General features: G+C 40.3%; 1 protein-coding gene across 2 annotated transcripts in view; it reads right to left on the bottom strand.

Moving 5' to 3' along the window:
• TSHZ2 (teashirt zinc finger homeobox 2) overlaps positions 1 to 19,175 on the bottom strand; it is a 264,346-nt gene extending 245,171 nt beyond the window's left edge. For both annotated transcript variants that reach the window (XM_054045290.1, XM_054045289.1), the window contains exon 1: positions 19,068 to 19,175. In XM_054045290.1, the coding sequence (XP_053901265.1) occupies positions 19,068 to 19,107 (40 nt within the window). In that variant the 5' untranslated portion in view covers positions 19,108 to 19,175. The remainder of the gene's footprint in view (positions 1 to 19,067) is intronic.
• Between the last annotated feature and the right edge of the window lie 409 nt (positions 19,176 to 19,584).

Below are 19,584 nucleotides of genomic sequence, written 5' to 3' on the forward strand. Positions count from 1 at the left end.
CATGTGGGATTAGAAATCACTGTCATGTATGAAAGGTCTGGCTCTCAATGAAATTATCACTGAGGAGTGGGTTTACAAAGACACTTTCAACCTGCGTAAGAGAAGAGTAGAAAGGGGGCTGGATGCAACCATACAGTTGAGATCAAATTCAATTACAGTTGAGAAAGCTACATTTCCAGCATTCCCCATCCCAATGACCTGTTTCAACCAGTGAGCAGACTTTTAGATGGGAGAATTTACTGTCTACAAACAACTATTCCTAATAGTGAAGATTGGATACTATCTGGATCAAATTTTCAAAATGGAAAGTCTGCTTACAGAAATGCAGGTGCAACTACATGCCTACAGGATATGTGTGTCCAAATTACCATGATTATCCATGCAAATTGGGTGATTGTGCATGCCAGTGACTTTTTAGAAGCCAACTAACCATTCGTGCATGCATTCCCCCAATATGCACACACAAATTGTGTAACCACTTGCACAAATACAGATAGCCAATTGTGTGTACAAAATTTCTGGCACAGACTGCAGGCCTCCACTTTTTGATCTTATATGTCTTTACCATGCACTTTTCCAAAATGGGCTGCAGGGAAAAGCAATTAAATTTAACAGAACCCAGGGCGTCTACATGAAAATATAAGTTTGGAAGCCACAAATTCTCTTACATTTTATTACTTTCCCCTGTGGTTTGCGAGGCAAAGGAGCAGCTACTAAGCAAGGATGGCTACTAAGTGAAGGCAGCTTCTAAATAAATAAGCAGGAGGAAGTTAGTGGACATGGGTGAATTTCATCCTGTGGGACCAAACCCCAGACTCATGTAATGCCACACCTCCAAAATATAGCTTCCTATGGGGTAGGAAGGCAATAGCCAATCAGCACACAGCATGTAGTACAGGGAGAGGAAATTTTGAGCAAGGTTACAAAATGAATCACTATTTCTACAAAAATGTATCAGCTTTACAGAGAAGAATTTGAAACTGCTTAGAACTCAATTAAGTTACCACAGCCAGGGCCGGCTCCAGGGTTTTGGCCGCCCCAAGCAGCCAAAAAAAAAAAAAAAAAAAAAAGCTACGATCGTGATCTGCAGCGGCAATTCGGCAGAAGGTCCTTAGCTCTGAGCGGGAGTGAGGGACCGTCCGCCGAATTGCCGCCGAATAGCTGGACCTGCCGCCCCTCTCCGGAGTGGCCGCCCCAAGCACCTGCTTGCCAAGCTGGTGCCTGGAGCCGGCCCTGACCACAGCTAACAAAGACACAAAGATAAATCTTGGAAAGGAAAACAATGAGGAGTCCGGTGGCACCCAGGGCCGATGCAAGGAAGTTTCGCACCCTAGACGAAACTTCCACCTTGCACACCCCCCAGCCCTGCGGCAGATCCCTGCTCCCCCTCCCCCCGAGGCACCCTTCCCCCCGCGGCAGCTCCCCTGCCCCGAGGAGCCATACAGCAGCTCCCCAGCCCAGCTCACCTCTGCTCTGCCTCCTCCCCGAGCACGCTGCCCCTGCTCTAATTCTCCTCCCCTCCCAGGCTTGTGGCGCCAAACAGCTGATTGGCGCCACAAGCCTGGGAGGCGGGAGAAGTGGAGCAGCGACTGCATGCTCAGGGAGGAACGCTGTAAAAAAAATTGGGGGCACCGCTTTTTGGCACCCCCAAATCTTGGCACCCTAGGCAACCGTCTAGTTCGCCTTAATGGTAGCACCAGCCCTGGTGGCACCTTAAAGACTAACAGATTTATTTGGGCATAAGCTTTCGTGGGTAAAAAAACCCACTTCTTCGACTCCATGCATCTGAAGAAGTGGGTTTTTTTACCCACGAAAGCTTATGCCCAAATAAATCTGTTAGTCTTTAAGGTGCCACTGGACTCCTCATTGTTTTTGTGGATACAGACTAACACAGCTACCCCTCTGATACTTGGACAGGAAGTTTACACCTAGACACCAAGATGATGGGCACATTAGAAATGAGATAGATTAGCTAGATGAGCTAGACAGACAGATCTAAATGACCTCCAACATACTCATTTGTCTGTCAGCCTGGAAAAGACCAGCATTCCCAGGATTAAATGAGTTTAGAAAATTGCATTTCCACTGTAAAATATACAATCCACCTTGATATGTCAGTTTCTTGATGTTAAAGCAAACCAGGTCTCAACCAAGTAGTCCCAGAATGATACATAATACTATAAGAGAAACGAAACAATATCTAAGCAGCTGATCCACTGAAAGCTTTAAGTTGCTACCTTTTTACTGCAGGATATCAGTGAAGTGATGTGACCTGTACACACTTTGACACACTAATTTTTCTTGAGCTCAACCTCACCAAAATTCTGTACTGTCCATCTCTCATTGCTGTCTTGATAACACATTTTTCTTCATGATATCTAACTATTCTATCTTTGGAGGACTGTCAAACAACTGCTATTGTGTGGTTTCTTTTTTTCTTTGTTTTTAAAGGGGAAAAAAACAAACTATATTTGTTGGAGATATATATATAAAAAAAATGTACATCAAAAACCAAAGCAACAAGACTGATTCATGCCACAGTTTTTCCAGTCCAGGTTATAAAAATATTACCACACACACACACTCCCCTTGGCATGGATTGAGCTCCATGTCTAAATTGCAACATCATTTTTTTCAAGCAATGTGTGCAAATACAGGGTAAGATATAGCATAAGGGACTTTGCAAGCTTAGGGCCAGATTCTGATCTGACCCACACTGGCATAATGCAGGAATGACTCTGTTGAAGCCAGTGGAGTTACTCTGGTGTCTCACTGAAGACAATGAGATCAGAATCTGGCCTTTAGTGAGAGTTTTTCCCATACACAATCACAATCAACCAAACACATTTGTAATCCACTGCAGCTGGTGTTTCCATAATTGATAGATATATAAAAGCCCTTTTTGCTAAAGTTGTACTCTTTTTTTCTTCTTCTTCTTCTTCTTTGGGGACTTGTGAGAGAGCAGCTACAAAACGTTAGCTTTATAATTCAGGTCCCTTTAGAATCCCCAGCTTACAGCAAGTGGTTACAAGTTTTAACAATGCAAAAAATTGAGCTAAAAACAAACATTTATTTTACTTGACATAGCAAAACAGTGAATTAAAAAGTTAAATCAATGTACCATCTGAATGGGTTCTGTTGTAGCTACAATTTCAAATGAAATAAGAATGTTATAAAAACTCTTGCATATTATACACATTTGGAAATATCTCTTGTGTAACTGTTCTTTAAGTGTTCTGTCTATGAGTACTAACAGGTCACTGCACAGGAAATGCAAGAATAGGTTACATTTTAATCAGGGTATATAAAACACTGTCTAGAATGTTACATTGCCTTTGGGAATGTAGTGAGTAGGGGAACATTAACAAAGTCCAGGTCACTCTCCCCATTACATCACTGAAAAAAACATATTAGGTTAAATTATAGATGTCATATATTGGAATTGTAAACCTATTCCCAAATGAGGATGCTGGCTAAAATAAACTTATTTCCTTGGAGAAACTCATAATCGCTCCTCTGGTCCTATGTACCTTCTTTGCACATTTTTAATAGTAAATTTCCACTGAACCTAAGCATTTCCCCCCAATGATAATGAAGGAGGATAAAGACAAAAAGGCAACTTTTAAAATACTTCCATGGCAACAACTCCCCACACTCCACCCTCCCCACACACACTGAGATCACCAGCCAAAGTGTATCAAATGTGAACTTACTTTTACTTCATAGATTATAAAAAATAAAGGAAGGGGTTTGAGAGATGTTTATGAATGATTAAGTAACAATGTCCTTAGTGTAAACAAGTGGAAACACAGATGTAGGTATCATCATCATATTTCCCCCCCACACTAGTAAATATGTCCCAAAATGATTTACCTTTGGTCTGGTCCACACTAACCCCCCACTTCGAACTAAGATACGCAACTTCAGCTATGTGAATAACATAGCTGAAGTCGAAGTATCTTAGTTTGAACTTACCGCGGGTCCACACGCGGCAGGCAGGCTCCCCCGTCGGCTCCGCGTACTCCTCTCGCGGAGCAGGAGTACCGGCGTCGACGGCGAGCACTTCCGGGATCGATTTATCGCATCTACACAAGACGCGATAAATCAATCCCAGAAGATCGATTGCTTACCACCGGACCAGGAGGTAAGTATAGACCTACCCTTTATTTAACCCTATTCGCAAGATGAAAAAATCTCTAATAAACCTGCAGAGACGGCAAAAGGGTTGTGTGTGTTTGCATGTAGTTCAGCTGCAGATAACACTCTCAGGGATTTACTTATTTAGCCCAAAGAAGTTTGGGGGCTTCACAAATTTATAAGAACATTTTAGAGGTGTTCAGTTCTGCGTTCACTGATGCCAGTGGGATTTTGCTATTGGCTTCCATATAAAGAGGATTGATTTTCCAAGAGACGTTTCCCATCATGCAATAAAAAGAGCATTTCTTCCTCTCTCTCTCTTCCCTGTCTCCCCCAAGTAAAACAAAGGACCTTGTTGGTTGCAGAAGCATAACTCCTACTGAAATAAATAGTAGTTTCACACATGCAAATGATGCAGTGATCAGGCCTAAGCAGTTTACAAGCTCTGGCATGAAAACAGAACTCAGACTACCAGCCCCATTTATCTGAACAGCTATCTAGTGGTTGGATCCCTTGGCATTATTCTTTGTATTCTCTCGCTCAGCCTCTTCTGTGCGACAGCTTCTCAACTGCCAGTATTTCCTGCTCTTTGCTCCTACCCACCTACAGTATATTAGTTAATCACTCCTCCAGGCCCTATTCCAACTATTTCCTCAACTGTGCTACCACCAGCCAGTTGACCAGACAACACTGCTTCTGACATTGAAACTGCTCCCCCATATTATATCTTGCATAAAAAAATAAAATAAAAAAACTACACAGTGCCTGAACTATTCAATATTTAGTTTTAATCTTCATCGTTCAATGTGCAGCCCCAGGCCTTACTTACTGCACACCATTCAAACCCTGCACAGAATACAGAATTATTACTTTCCTAATTGTCTTTTTCATTGTGCTCAATGCTGTAGCATGTGACTGTTTCACAATCACTAGTGCATTCATCTGTAAAACATCCCTGTGAAGTGAGGTGCTATTATCACCATTTTACAGATTGGAAACTGAGGCACAGGAAAATGAAAGCCAGAATTCTCAAAGCGTCCACTACTTTTAGGTGCCCAACTTGAGAAGCATAGGGCCTGGTTTTTCAGCACACTTAGCTTTTTCTAGCACAGCTCTCATTGACTTCAGTTGTGAGCCCTTGCCACGTCTGCATATCAGGTCCCACATGTTTCAAGTTGGGCACCTAGAAAATAAGGAACACACAGTGGCCCCCTGTGGAAAGTTCAGTTTAAGTGACTTGAATATATGGCAGAGGCAGGGATAGAATCCAATTCTCCAGGGTGGCATTCCACCATTTTAACTATCCCTTCTCTTTTTGCAGTCCCCTGCCTTATTCACTTGCAACTTCTGCAACAAATATAGATAATTCTGTTTCACTATTAGGTGGTAGTCGTGTTAGTCTGTATCCACAAAAACAATGAGGAGTCTGGTGGCACCTTAAAGACTAACAGATTTATTTGGGCATAAGCTTTCGTGGGTAAGAAACCCACTTCTTCAGATGCATGGCTGCTTCAGATGCTCTAAGCACTGTCCCTCCAGTGCACTAGATGAAACTGGGATACAGTAACTCCTCACTTAACGTTGTAGTTATGTTCCTGAAAAATGCGACTTTAAGCGAAACGATGTTAAGCAAATCCAATTTCCCCATAAGAATTAATGTAAATGGGGGGGTTAGGTTCCAGGGAAATTTTTTTCACCAGACAAAAAACTATATATTATATAGATATACACACAGTATAAGTTTTAAACAAACAATTTAATACTGTTCACAGCTATGATGATTGTGAAGCTTTGTTGAGGTGGTGAAGTTAGAGGGTGGAAGAGGGAGGATATTTCCCAGGGAATGCCTTACTGCTAAATGATGAACTAGCACTCAGCTGAGCCCTCAAGGGTTAACACATTGTTGTTAATATAGCCTCTCACACAAGGCAGCTCGAACACGAGAGAGGGGAGACAGCATAGCAGACAGAGACAGACACACACCTTGTGTGTGGGAGAGAGAGAGTGATGCACACTGCCCCTTTAAGTAAGCTGACCCACTCTTAAGTGCATTGTCTTTTTAAGTGGATCAGGAACTTGAGACAGCAGCTGCTGCCCCAAGCTCTCTCTGTCTCTCTCAGTCAGGTGTCCCCTCCCTGCTCTATATGGAGAAGGAGTAAGCGGGGTGCAGGGGGAGGGGGGCACCCTGACATTAACCTCCCTCTTTCTCCCCTGCACAGCAAGCAGGAGTCTCTTGGAGCAGCTCCAGGGCAGAGGGCAGGAGCAGCACATGGCAGTGGGGGGGAGGGACAGCTGAACTGCCTTGATAGCCTGCTGGGTGGCTGCAGCACAGGGAACTTAGGGGAGCGGGGAGCTGATAGGGGGGCTGCCGGTCCACCCTGGTTACAAGCCCCCACCAGCTAGCTGCAATGGGCTGCTCTTCCTGCAAGCAGTGAATAAAGCAGGTGGCTGCCAAATGATGTTAGAAGGGAGTACTGCACAACTTTAAACGAGCAGGTTCTCTAATTGATCAGCAACGTAACAACGAAACATTAACCGGGACGACTTTAAGTGAGGAGTTACTGTACTTTTAGGTTTCATAAAAAGCAAACTGAAGAAAACATCATGTGGAACTATATTGATCCCTGCACAGGGCTTCAGCAGCATAGGAACCTTTAGATCCACAGCACAGATCGCTACCATTTGAGTTAATGGCGTAACTGGCAGAAGTAGTAGACTGTTAACCTCTATGTGAACCAAACACTAGAGGGGGATGTGGCACATACTTTGTCAGTGGGTTTTGCAAATATTTTCTGACAGGTTATCCTGTTCCTGCCCTCCTCCCCCCCCAATCTATTCCTGTTTCACTTTTTCTTATTCCCCCACCTGAGCCTTCCCATCTCCTCATTCTATTGTTCACTCTTCTGCATTCCAGTGAGGCTATTTCCTCCTTAACCTTGCTGCCTGGGCACCAGCAGGGTGAATACTGGAAGCACAAGACAAACAGTGTCCTTGCTCTCTGCCCAGTACCTCAGCTGCCCCCATCAGCAGGGAGAAATAATTGCAGGATATGTCTTGCTCAGCCCTGTCTGGAGCTTAGTGAGTGCTGTGTGGGTGAAATATACTCAGTGTGATTATCATGGGAACTCTGTAAGGATGGAACATGGTCAGCGAAGATGGAATAGTCGGAAGATTTTGTTGCCAGCTTCTAACAAATCTCTACTGAGCAAATGGCCATTTTTAGAGGCTTATAATTTGGCCAAATTTGGGTGGATGGTCATGGAGACATCAAAAGGTATCTCCCTGAATTTAGTGTAACCCTCTCCCAAATGTCAAGTTTCTGCTGCAGAGAATGGTGCTGCTAAAATTTTGCAACAAAATAACTGTCTGTATTTTTGTACATTGGCAAAACAACATATTTTTCCCTAACTTAATTTTCAGACATGGCTGAGCAACCGAAACAGGGTCTTACAAAGGAAAGTATTGGGCAACCTTAATTATAGGCGTCACTGCTAGCTCTGCCTCTAATATACGCATCACTTCCAGCTCCGCTTATAATAATAATCCTGATATCCAGACAACTCACAGTGCCCTCAGGCCTCTATTGTTTTGCTATTGTATCCAGTACACCCTTTTTCCTTGTAATGTCATCACACAGCCCAACTTCTACAATTTCAATGGCTGCCTAAGGAGGTAAAACAACTGTCAATCACACAATACTCTTCTCTCTACTTAAATGGCCTGAAAGAGATACCGCGATACATGGAAGTCCATCCACAAATTGTTCTTTTTTAACCTACAATATTTGAGTGTATTTAAAATTTCTCAAGATGTATTTTTGCCGTGCTTGAGAGATAGGCCTGAGCTACAAAATTCACATCTGAGACCCTGATTCAGCCATTAGGACTCCGCATGTGCTTAAAGCCAGGCACAAACTTAAGCATCTTGATGAACTGGGACCTGAGTTTGACTCCAGATTTCAAACCATCCCAGAGTTTGGGCTGTTGAGATTTGGGGTTCCTGATCGCTACTGAGATTATCTTTAAGAATAGAATTAGCTTCTAGTCTGGATTTCAAAACACAACTCCTCCCTTCCACACAAAACTCAGGGTCAAGGACTTGCATTCAGGAATCCCGTTCAAGCCTATCTCCAGGTATAACGTAAGTTTACTGGAAATAGTGAATATAAGAGTTCACTGTATTAGATGACGTTTTGTTACCTTTTGACAAGAGAAAATATTTAATACCAATGTTTTTTTTCTCTGCTCTGAATATTTGTTTAAATGTCACAAATAATTAAATGCTTATGAGTAAGAGACATCTTTAGACATTTTGACAATACATATTAAGAGGTGCTTTAAGGGGAAATCTGCACAGTTCAGCTTGTATTTGTTGTACTATAACGATAATGTATCTTGATTACATTTGTTCCAGATTTTCATGAGCAAAGGGAGGCATTCTGCAAATGATCTGTAAGGAACAGAATGACAGTGTCTGACATGCCCTGACATGCCAAGAAATGCATGAGCATGGATGTTTGATGAGAAAGGCTATAGGGATATTGCTTGTGGGTGGGGCACCAGGAACCACTCCCTTCAGCCTAAAGGAGAATGGACATCAGAGTAGTTAACAATTATAATAACAATAAATAATCATGAATTACTTCTAAGGGGCTTAAACGCAAGAAGGTCAAAGCACTTTAAATATATGAATATCAATAATCAGAGACAAGATCCAGTTAGCCAATACTATGACCAAACTGGCATACATAGTCTAACAACCTACCACTCAGCAACAAAGAGACAAACATTTAGCTCCACCTGAAAAGATCCCCCTGGAGAACTTTGATAAAGGGAAGAGCATTCCAAATCCCTGGAGCCTCAGTGAAGAAGGCCCTGCCTGGTGATCTCAGACGGAATGAACAGCCCAGCTGATCTGAGGTGTTGTGAGAGTAGAAAGGATAGCAGAGGTCTCTCAGGTATGGTATATTGGCCGTATATTACCTAAGATTTACTCTGAGATCTTGTCAAAATAATACCTGTAACTACCATTCCCAAGAGGCCAGATAATGGGAAAATAAAGGCCAACAACCCTTAATGCACCCATAAGTTATTACCTGCCTTCATATTTCTCCCACAGCCAATACATATATTTTCACTCTAGAGAAATAACACCTTGACTTATGTCTGCAACTCCTACTAGCGCCAATGGGATCTGTGAAGAAAGATCCAATAGGAACTGTGATGGGTTCTCACTGCTTTTGAAAATCAGGCCTCTTATTTAGATGCCTAAATAAGGATTCATAAGCCTAACTTTAGGAACCCATTTTTGGAAATCCTAGCCTCAGTGTTTATTGCAATGAATTTCAAACAACCTCCAGGCCAGTGTCTGAAGAGTAATGTGAATATTCTGTTACAGCTTATACTGGGGGTTACTCTCTCTCTCCGGACACCTGTGTATCATGTATTTTCAGATCCCTGGTCTGAACAAGCTGCATTTAGCACAGGACAAAGGGGGCAGGTAACTATGCCACCTTGCAACTTCTCTGATCCTGGGATAAAAATGGGTTTGAGAGTGACTTAGAGAAGCCTACAGGCTACTTTAAATTATGCTGCCTAGAACAGTCTCTGAGGAGCCATCTCACTGGCTAGAGAGTGACAGAAGCTATCCTGCTCTGGCCATGTTCCCTCCCTCATTCAGCTATGCCCCAGACTCACCTAGGAATGCCCCCTATGACTGGAGGTTGTGGGGAGTAAGTGGCAAAGAGCTGGCTATGGACAATAGTATAGAGCTGGGAATTAAGAACCAAGGTTCCTGATATCCATTCTATCTCTGCTGCTGCCTTGCAATGCAACCTTGAGCAAGGCAGCTTAAATTAGCCCATCTATAAAATGGGAATAAGACCAATCTACCTCATTTAGTTTATTCTGAGCAGCAAATGACATTGGTAAAATATTTTGAAATGCAAAGACATGAGCGATCTAAGTGCAAAGTGATCTAACTGCTCCACTGCTTCTTCCTATTGAAGCTTGCAATTCCTATGCATATCAGTGGGAGCTATGCCGCTAAATCAAAAACATTAATGCTACTACAGATCACTATAATTGCTTAATTTCCTCCTTTTTTCACATGTGAATGTAATGCTTCTTGTACTACAGTTATGTTTTGACACAGATGAAAAATGTATTTTTAAAAAATTATGTTTTTGCAGGCCAACATTTTAGCTAAATGAAATCAACGCAAGGAGCATTTCCCCAAAAGGTGTCTGTACAGGGTTTTTTCCCTTTGGTACTAAATTTTAAATCATATGAAGATCCAGCCCTTTTCTATGCAGTCTACTCACCCTGTAGGGTGTAGATGAGATGATGCAACATGCACATCTAGAATTGCAGGTCTGATTAATTGTGATGGTGATTTAAAACAAGCCTAATGTAGTTTACACTGAATTATTTACATCCCATGCAACCCACTCATAGTAAAGTATTTTCTTTCCCCCAAAAGAACAACTTCTGAGCAGAGGGTCAGTGATATAAATGGGATTGCAGCCTGCACATTCTGATGCACTGAAACAAGCCCAGACTTTCATTCTTGTCCACTATAAACGGAGTCTCACTAAGGCCCCCGTTTGTTATCAGTGGATTCCAATGAATATAATTATTTTCATTAAAAACAAGCATTGCATACTGCTTCTTTTTCAACAGAAACTGTGCACCGATCCCACATGAACAAACCAAACACTGCTGTCGGAAAGAGGCTTTGGGAATATTAAACAGCATTTTTTAAATTTATTAAAGCAATATTGTATGAGATTTTCTATGAGTTAAAATCTGTGGGTTTTAATTTTATATTAACAGAGAACAGAAAGATTTAAAAAAACAACCAAAACCTCCTCCGATTATACTAGACTGGAATACAAGGCCTAGTGGGAAATCGGGCCTTTTCTCTTTTTACATACATAAAAACAAGCACAACAGGCTTTCCAATTAAATGAGTCTTTTGAGAGAGATGCAGGAAGAGCCAGAAAGCTCCTTAAACCTTATTGCTCCTCATATTTGCAAGTGGGGATGTATATTAAAAATTGTCTGTTCTTTCCAGTACAGTGCTTCTACCTGTAAAATGTTTTTGGTCTAATTTGATCTAATTTCAAGAGTTAGTTGCGATAGGTTTTTTGTTTTGTGTTTTCTCCATATGTTCAGCAGCTTTGCTTTTTCTAAAAGCTTCGCTTGCCATAGTCCCTTTTGCATCATGAGTAAATTTAATGAGATACAGTATCATTAGATAACAGTTCACGCCGAACAAGGGGAAAATATAGAGAAAAGAATGAGATAGAGATATAATAGATACAATGAACAGAGATGAAAGAAAGAAGACAGCATCTCATTTACATGAATACAATAAAAATACAGCATGAATGTTGCAAGTTTTACCTAAGAATTTTATTTGAAGTAAAGTTGAGTTCTATTGTGTCCTTATGTCTAAAGAGAACACCTATTGGCTATTAACTTTTTGGATGTAATTGCCACTAGCAGCAATCTCCATAAAACTACAATGGAAAACCATGGCTCAAGAACAGATTTTCTGATCCTTCAGACTAGGGCTAAAGTCTGCTTTTGGTTACACCAGTGTAAGTCCAGAGTAAACTAAGTCACCCGTTTACATGGTGAGCTGGTGCGCAGCAAGCCAGGATATAAATCTACAGTGCAACAGTTTGCCGAACACTAATTTGCTGTGTAGACATGGCCTAGCTTTAGTAAAGTAACTCTACTCCATCTCTATTCCTATATACATACAGAGACAGTTCAAAGTAGGAGTCAGTTAGAAGCAATATTGCCAACAACACAAAGTGTTCAAAAATCATAAATCAGGCCTTCAAAATACACTAGACTGTCTTAAAAAGCAAGAGATTTTAAAAATAATAAATTTGAGTGGTTTCTTTTTTCCTTTTGGTACTGGAGCCTTTTGATTTCATGTTTTCAAGCTTATCTCCACAACCATTAAAGCTAAAAACTTTTTTTCTTTTGAAATAAACGCTGAGATGCTCATGTAATCACCTGAATCCAGAAGCTGAGGATTAAAGAAAATACCATATATTATGAGACTACTATACTGTAGAAGTTGACCACTATGATTAAAATAAAGTGGCTTGAATGGTTTAAAAATGCCACAACTCTTGCAATTACACACTCACATCGGTAAGAATTTTGCATCCACATTTTAGCTAAATGCCATCTTTTTTCTGTGTGTGTGTGCGCGCGCGCACCTGGGTGCCTGCCTGTCATACATGTATGCATATGTACGTCTTCCAAGAGGATCTATTTCCTATAAACATAGCATGGTTCCATTTTGCTGTGGAATTTTACCACTAACTATGATCATTGCATACCTCACATTAAAAACAACCTAGAGTCTGTTCCTGTCATTTTGTAGCTATTGTTGTGACTTATTTTTTTCCTAGTTCATGAGTTGGGGGTGTGGGGGATGGAGGGAAGAATAATAATTTCTTCTTGTGAAACAAAGAACCTCTTCATTTGTCTAAATTAAACATTTAATGAAGCACTAAGATTCTAAGACCAGTTTTCCAACTTCTTTTCTTTCCTCCTGAAAAACCTCGCAAGGCAACGAATAAAAAAAAAAAAAAAATCAGCAATAGTTAAAAGTAGGATGTGTAAATCTAATGGTGTGCTTTTATGATGCATTTCCCCTTGAAATCTTGAAAATACACTGCTCCCCGTCTGTTCTTGGAAACCAAGGTATTTCTGAGTTGCAAAAGACGTTATTATAATGTGGTCAGAAATGACAAGGAGCCAAGATCCAATAGCCTCAAGTCAGGGTCACCTTAATGAGAAAGAACTGATGTTAATGTCTAAACTTAAATGGGCCCTGATTTTCAAAACATTTTACATACTATTTCTTTGAGTCTCTCTGCTGGAATTGAGACAGTAGATTGCAACATTATAAAAGGCTGTTTAAAGGCCCAATCAGCTCCTGGTACCAGAAAAATAATATTCAGTAATAAATGCAAAACAATCAAAAAATGTTTAAAGAGTAAGGTAGCAACATAAATAAAATGCAGTGATTATACCAACTTTAGAAAACAAGAATGTAGAACTATCAGTACATAAATGCATAATCTGAACTTTCCCTAGATTCCAAGGGTAAATTCTACTTAAAGGCTATTGGCAGAATATGGCCCATAATTTGGACACCAACCCACTCTTTTTTAACTATGTTGTTTTATTTTGCAGCTAAACAGCCCAATTTTACAGTCTATATACAGGCAGAACTCCCAGTGAAGCAAAATCACTAGTGAGTACTGCAGGACTGGGCCCTCAGTCATGCAAATTATTGTAATTAAACAGGTAATGAAAAATCACTGCTGTTGCACGAATGAAATGTAAGGCTTCAACTGTGAGAGTAATGTGTTTCCAATTGACTCCAATATCTGATTCTGAGACAGATGAAAATGTCTCTCTGCTTCTGTGAGCACACTCTGGAGGTAAAACTTTACAAACATCTTTAATTTTGGAAAGAGCAAGGGGAAAACAAAGGGCTATTTTAATAAAAAAAGGCTGGTGGGTTCCTTTTTCTAAAGGAGTTTGGTTGAACGTGGCACTCGCGTGTCTCAATATCTGCAGTACAATCTGATAGATATTAAATAGAGAGTATTTATTTGCATCATTTTACTTTGGCTCTACTAATAATACATCATCCATTAGAACAACCAGGCCTCATTCTGCCACTCCCCCCTGCTCCCACCTAGCCAACATGATTTTTTTTTTTTTTTTTTACATTTGAGCTCTTACAGTCTGTACAATAGCTTAACACAATAGGTGTTTAGCATCTGGTTCCAACTGTAATTGATAGAGTATGGTTCCATTCCCTTTGCTGCTGCTGCTAAGTTGGGAGCTGCAGCCACAGCAACTGACAGCATTGAGGGGTAGGGTGCGGGGGGCAGGGAGGGGAGGAGTCTGGATTGCTCTTTGGAGTGTTGTGCTCTTTGGATGTGAAGTAAAGCAAGGGCGGAAAGAATCACAGCAACTCTATGGTGGTGAGTTGGCACCCCAGGGACTTGGTCTATGGAAGCGGTTATTTGAGATTGGTGCTGCTAATGGGAAACTGAGTCAGAAGGGAAAAGCAATGGGAGGAAGTGGCAAAATCCGGCTGCTTTTAATTATATGGCCTTGAGATTACAGGGCATGGAAGAGTAGAACCAGGTAGGCAAAATAATTAAAATATTTTTTAAAAAATATTTTAAAAGCATAGATCCCAATTACTGATGGAATTGTCTTTCAGATTACAATGGCAGTGTCTGAATTCCTTGTCAGTTCTAATCTTTCTCTGGGGGCCAATTGTGTCCTGATATGGCAGATTAAAAATGAAATCAATGAACAACTGAAACAAATGAACTTTTGAGTCAGACTCATAGACTTTAAGGCCAGAAGGGATCATCGTGATCATCTAGCACATTGCAGGCCAAAGAACCTCGCTCACCAACTCCTGTCCCATTCAGTCCTGGGTTTTAACGTGGAGTGTGGGGATGTGGGGGAAGGAATCACTTAGCAGCTCAATTCCAGAACAGAGGTGGCTAATTTGGTGGACGGGTAATGAGGAAATACCTATTCTGGAAATCATTTAATTAATCAGAACGGTGAAGCCTCCTCTTGTTTGTGAACACCTTTGCTTTTTTGTCATCTGTCAGTGTCATAATGTGCAGAGTAACTGAAGGTTCCTTCCGAGGCATGAGATATTTAGAGGTTTTTGATGTGCACTTGCTTTTCTGGAGGATGTTAAAACAAAGCGACTCTGCGATTCCCACAGTTCCATTCAGTCCCATTTGCTTGGAACCTGCTTCTATTAGCTGCTTAATAAAGGATAAATGTAACATTAAAAATAAAACAACCCTGCTGGCTTACATGTACATATTTCTCAAGAATCAGATCTAACATATTATCTAGTTTAACCCACTGAAGAGTGCAGGGTTTCCCCTGCTGAATACATTTCTATTTAAATAACCTGTACTATTAAGGTGCAAATTGCAACTTTTAAGTAATGATTGCTAACAGTCTTGTGTTTATTGCCACACAAGGACTTTCACGAAAACAAAATCTGCATTATGCATCTCCAGCTTCGATAAACAAAATAAATGTGGCTGGGAGCTGTTTCTGCTGTACTTTTCAGGAGCTTTGGTTCTCAGATAGCCTATCAAAGCCAACAGAAAGAGAATGAAAGAAACAATGACAAAATTTCAGCACAAAAAGATGGTAAGTCCAAATTCTTCTTCACTATCACTAAGCAGCGAACTAGAAATTCACGATCACAAAATAAAATATGCACATTTAAAGAAGCTGCAGGGGGAAAGCAGAGTATAATCCAGAGAAATTGTGTTTGAAAGCTATTTCGTATCCATAGGAATAAAAATAGCATCAAAATGGCAGTTCTAGTTTGCTCCCATACCCTTCTGTTGTCTACTATCATTGGTGCAGAATCACTACCTAGGTTCTGCCCCAGAGGTGGCTGCATTTCAGTGATGGGTGAAGTACATTCAAGGCCAGATTCTTCTCTTATTCATGAGAGTTCTACACAATTGCAACTCCATTCACGTCAGTAGAGTTATTCATGATTTACACTGGTGTGAGAGGAGAATTGGGCCCATTATCTGTAAAGCCTTTTGGGATCTACTGGGATAAAAAGTATAATACAAACATAATATATAATTGTAAATAAAAATATGACATAATATTGGGTACTGGTATAAAGAAATTTAAATATCTGCTTTAAGAGAGATCCAAATCATAGTGAAAAAGAATGATGCTAAGAGTCAGCTATAGAAAGATCATAGTTCCTTTGTTGATGTGAAAAAAAGTATTTTTAAAACCATAAATTGAGACCAAAAAGACCTAATAATCAAACATAAATAGTGTCCCATTTATCTAATTACAATAACTTGTTTCATTACACCACTGTAATATATTTCTTAGGAACACAGGGCTCAAAATTAATAATAGAAAAGGACAAAATTGCCATGTATATTTCTCTAGATAGATTTTCATCTAGCAGCAGGACTTCACTTCTGATTCACTTGCTTGTTCTCTCTAACCTTTACATTATTCATTAATCAAACTAGAAACCTGCTTTCAAAGTCAGTGCATGGTAGTAATTATTTACAGTTGTGCATAGTATTTAATTTTAAGCAATGACAAAAGCAGACATGTCCAGAATCATAAGGCTTATCATTTTTCTTCCCTGGGAGGTTAACTACCTAAAGAAGCTAGAAGTTGCAAACTTTTCTTCAACATCTCTACCACCACCAAGACAAAATAAGTGCAGCCAATGCCCTTGAACTTGTGGAAGGTACAAAAACTAAAATGTGAAAATTAAAAAATATACATTTTTTAAATCCTTCAAATCAGAGACGTAAAAAAGGAACGTTGGCATCTGCCTTGATAAGCGATTCGTTTTCTGTTGCACATCCTGTCTAGTGTCACTTTGTTTGTTTTACCAGACGAAACAGAACCTCAATACTAGTCATAAAAATGAAAGTTAGTTTTGAGAACTATATACAACAGGCAAGTGTGCTCTTCGAAATCACACACACACGCACACACGTTCAAAGCAGGAGAACTATTGTAAGTATAAAAACCTGCCATGTTGGGTGCAACTGGATTATCGTTAAATGTCCAGTATTTTGCACATCTGAAACAACATTGATCTGAGGACAAATATAATCAAAGAAGTGCAACTCTGAGAACCAGTGCACTTTTTATAATAAGATTACTGAATGAGACATGCCCTAGTTATTATGGTAATTAAAATTACTGCCTATTATTAAGAGCCTTTACAAGTATAATAATAAACAAAATAATAATAATAGTAATGAAGTTATTTTCAGGGCAACAGCATATCTTGCTGGGTCTCCAACAGGGAAATCTTGGTAGATGACAACATGGACATTATCTATAATGATTTACTTACTCTAAAGCGTCTGTTTCCATAAACCAACAAAGCTACCTCTCCCCCAACATGCTTGTACTGTACACATACTCTGACCTGAAATTCTACTTTGAACACAAAATGAAATGAAGACTCACAACACTAACAAAAGAAAAAGGAAACAATTCTAACATTGAGATCATCAGCGGATGTGTGTATGTGGAGGGGGGGGGGGTGATGGGAGGAAGCTATCCTACAAGTTGAAAATGTTAATGCCTCATCCAGTGCTAGACGCTTTCTTTGTGAATAAAAACAATAATAATGAATGGGCACAGAGCTCTTTTTAATAGATATGTTCCTGTATTAACTACCTTTTTGTAGTTAAAGGGGATCTCTCCTTGTCAAGTAAATATACTGACCTTCTGCTTAGGTGCATGGGTATGCCCCAGAAGACTTTGTCTACATACTAGTGTCCTAAATTGGTGTAAATAAAGCAGAAGGTAAGATCTGTGATGAGTTTATATAAGTTTCCTATGTCCCAGGACTCCAAAATTAACATTTACCTTTAAATAAGCCCCAAATGCTACTTTTCAAAGTTTATTCAAGTGTGTCACTAAACTTGCCCATACATTTTGTCTTTAGATATAATAATCTACTAAGTCTAGGGGTATTCAAAGTGTGGGTGTGTGGAGGGGAGAATTAGCTGACGATCCCTAACTCATAAACAAAACAAAACTTAGCTTTCCTTTAAAGCACTAATCCAGCTAAAGACGGGACATACACACACAGAAACATTAAAAATCAAACAAGATAATAATTGTGCATTTCTGGCTAAGAGAATCTAGCGGGCAAGACTTACGTCACTGGCACTTGGGTTACCATGGTGAGTGATTTATTGATATGTATCAAGAATGAATAGATCAAAGGCAGCAAGATGACAGGTGATCAATCAAATGTCAAATCAAAGCTGGCAATCAACTGGAAAGCTGATTTTTCAGTGGGTGGGTCTGGCAGAAGAAAAATGAACTTCCATATTGCACTTCCCAGAAACAAAGCCCCAGAACACAATTTAAATAATATAAAGCAATTTAAGCAGCCTAAAAGAAAACTCTTTGAAGAGATTTACTGTACAGGCCCATTGGTCTGTTTCTTTTTCCTGGCTTGAAAAATTAAAAAAACAACACAAATCTCTCCACAAATAAAACAAAACAAAACAAAACAAAAAACCACTTCCAAAGTTGCGAACTATTTTCCTCTTTACAAAATATTTGCAAACCCCACTTGGCATTTGCGAATGTGTAACCCCGGGGGCAACACAAAAGAGGAATTTGATTTGAAAATGTGGATTGTCTTCTAACAGTCAGAATGTTTAATTTTATTTCCTGTTGCAGTTTTCACCACCGATGATCAAAGGCTGAACTTCACCACCGGGTTCATCAACAAGAGACAGTCCCTGTACTATTTCAGGCGCGCGCGCACACACACACACACATACACACACACGTCCAGAATTGCACCAGAAACAGGGCGAAAGACAATATTTTAAAAATACCGAACGTGCATTTAAAAACAAAACTACCATCCAAAAAAAAAAAAAAAAAAAAAAAAAAAAAAAGCGAATAAGGAAGCAATGCAAGAACCATCAAAGGAGGGGGCGAGTGGGGAGGAGGGAGAAGGGAAATCGAGTGGAAGAAAGTTGGGGTGGGGGGAAGTTTAACAAGGAAAGGATTACAGCTAAAGAACACGAGTTGGAGTGGAGAAGAGAGAAAAAGAAGAGGGTTCACTAGACACAGGCGGGTGGAGGGGAACATCACACGGATCGTCAATTTCAGAGTAAAGATCTTCCTGGCAATAAGGAAAGAAACTGATTCAATATTGTTAGAGTTGCGGGGGAGGGAGGGGGGCAGATCCGGCTCAGAAAATCACGGGTGACCCTAAATGATAGTAATAAAAAAGAGGAGGTTAGGATTCAAAGAAGTGAAGAGACACAGAGGCTGTGTAAGTGGATGGCTTCTCCTTACCTGCAGCCCGCTTGGGTGCCTGCTGTTTCCTCCTTGGCATCGCTCTACTTTCTCCAATCTCACTTCTGCCCCCAGATCCAAGAACCCTGGGAAGCTCGTGTGTCTTGTTTCTCTAGCTTTCTCTGGCTCTCTCTCAGCTGGTTCCCCCAACACCCCCTCCAGCCAAGCCTCCCCCCCCTTCTTTGCACTTAACTGATAGGAACCCGTTTGGTTTTTATTTTATTTTACAGAGATCTAGGTTATTATTTAACTGTTGCAACACTTGCTTTGCTTTGAGTCAAACATCCAAGATCAGGAGCAAATGAAAGGAACCCACAGTGCCAGAAAATAGTAATAAATAAATAACAAAATAGACATGTATATATTAAAAAGGCAGCTCTGGAAAGATTGTGGGGCTTGCTGCTTCCTCCCTTTCCTCTCCTTTCCTCCTCCTCCTCCTGGTAGATCTGTATGGCGGATTGGTGCGTGTGTGTGTGTGTGTGTGCGCGTGTGTGTGTGCAGAAAGCTGCAGGTTTGT

The sequence above is a fragment of the Malaclemys terrapin genome, chromosome 12 (genome assembly GCF_027887155.1).
Source record: "Malaclemys terrapin pileata isolate rMalTer1 chromosome 12, rMalTer1.hap1, whole genome shotgun sequence".
Classification (NCBI taxonomy): domain Eukaryota; kingdom Metazoa; phylum Chordata; order Testudines; family Emydidae; genus Malaclemys; species Malaclemys terrapin.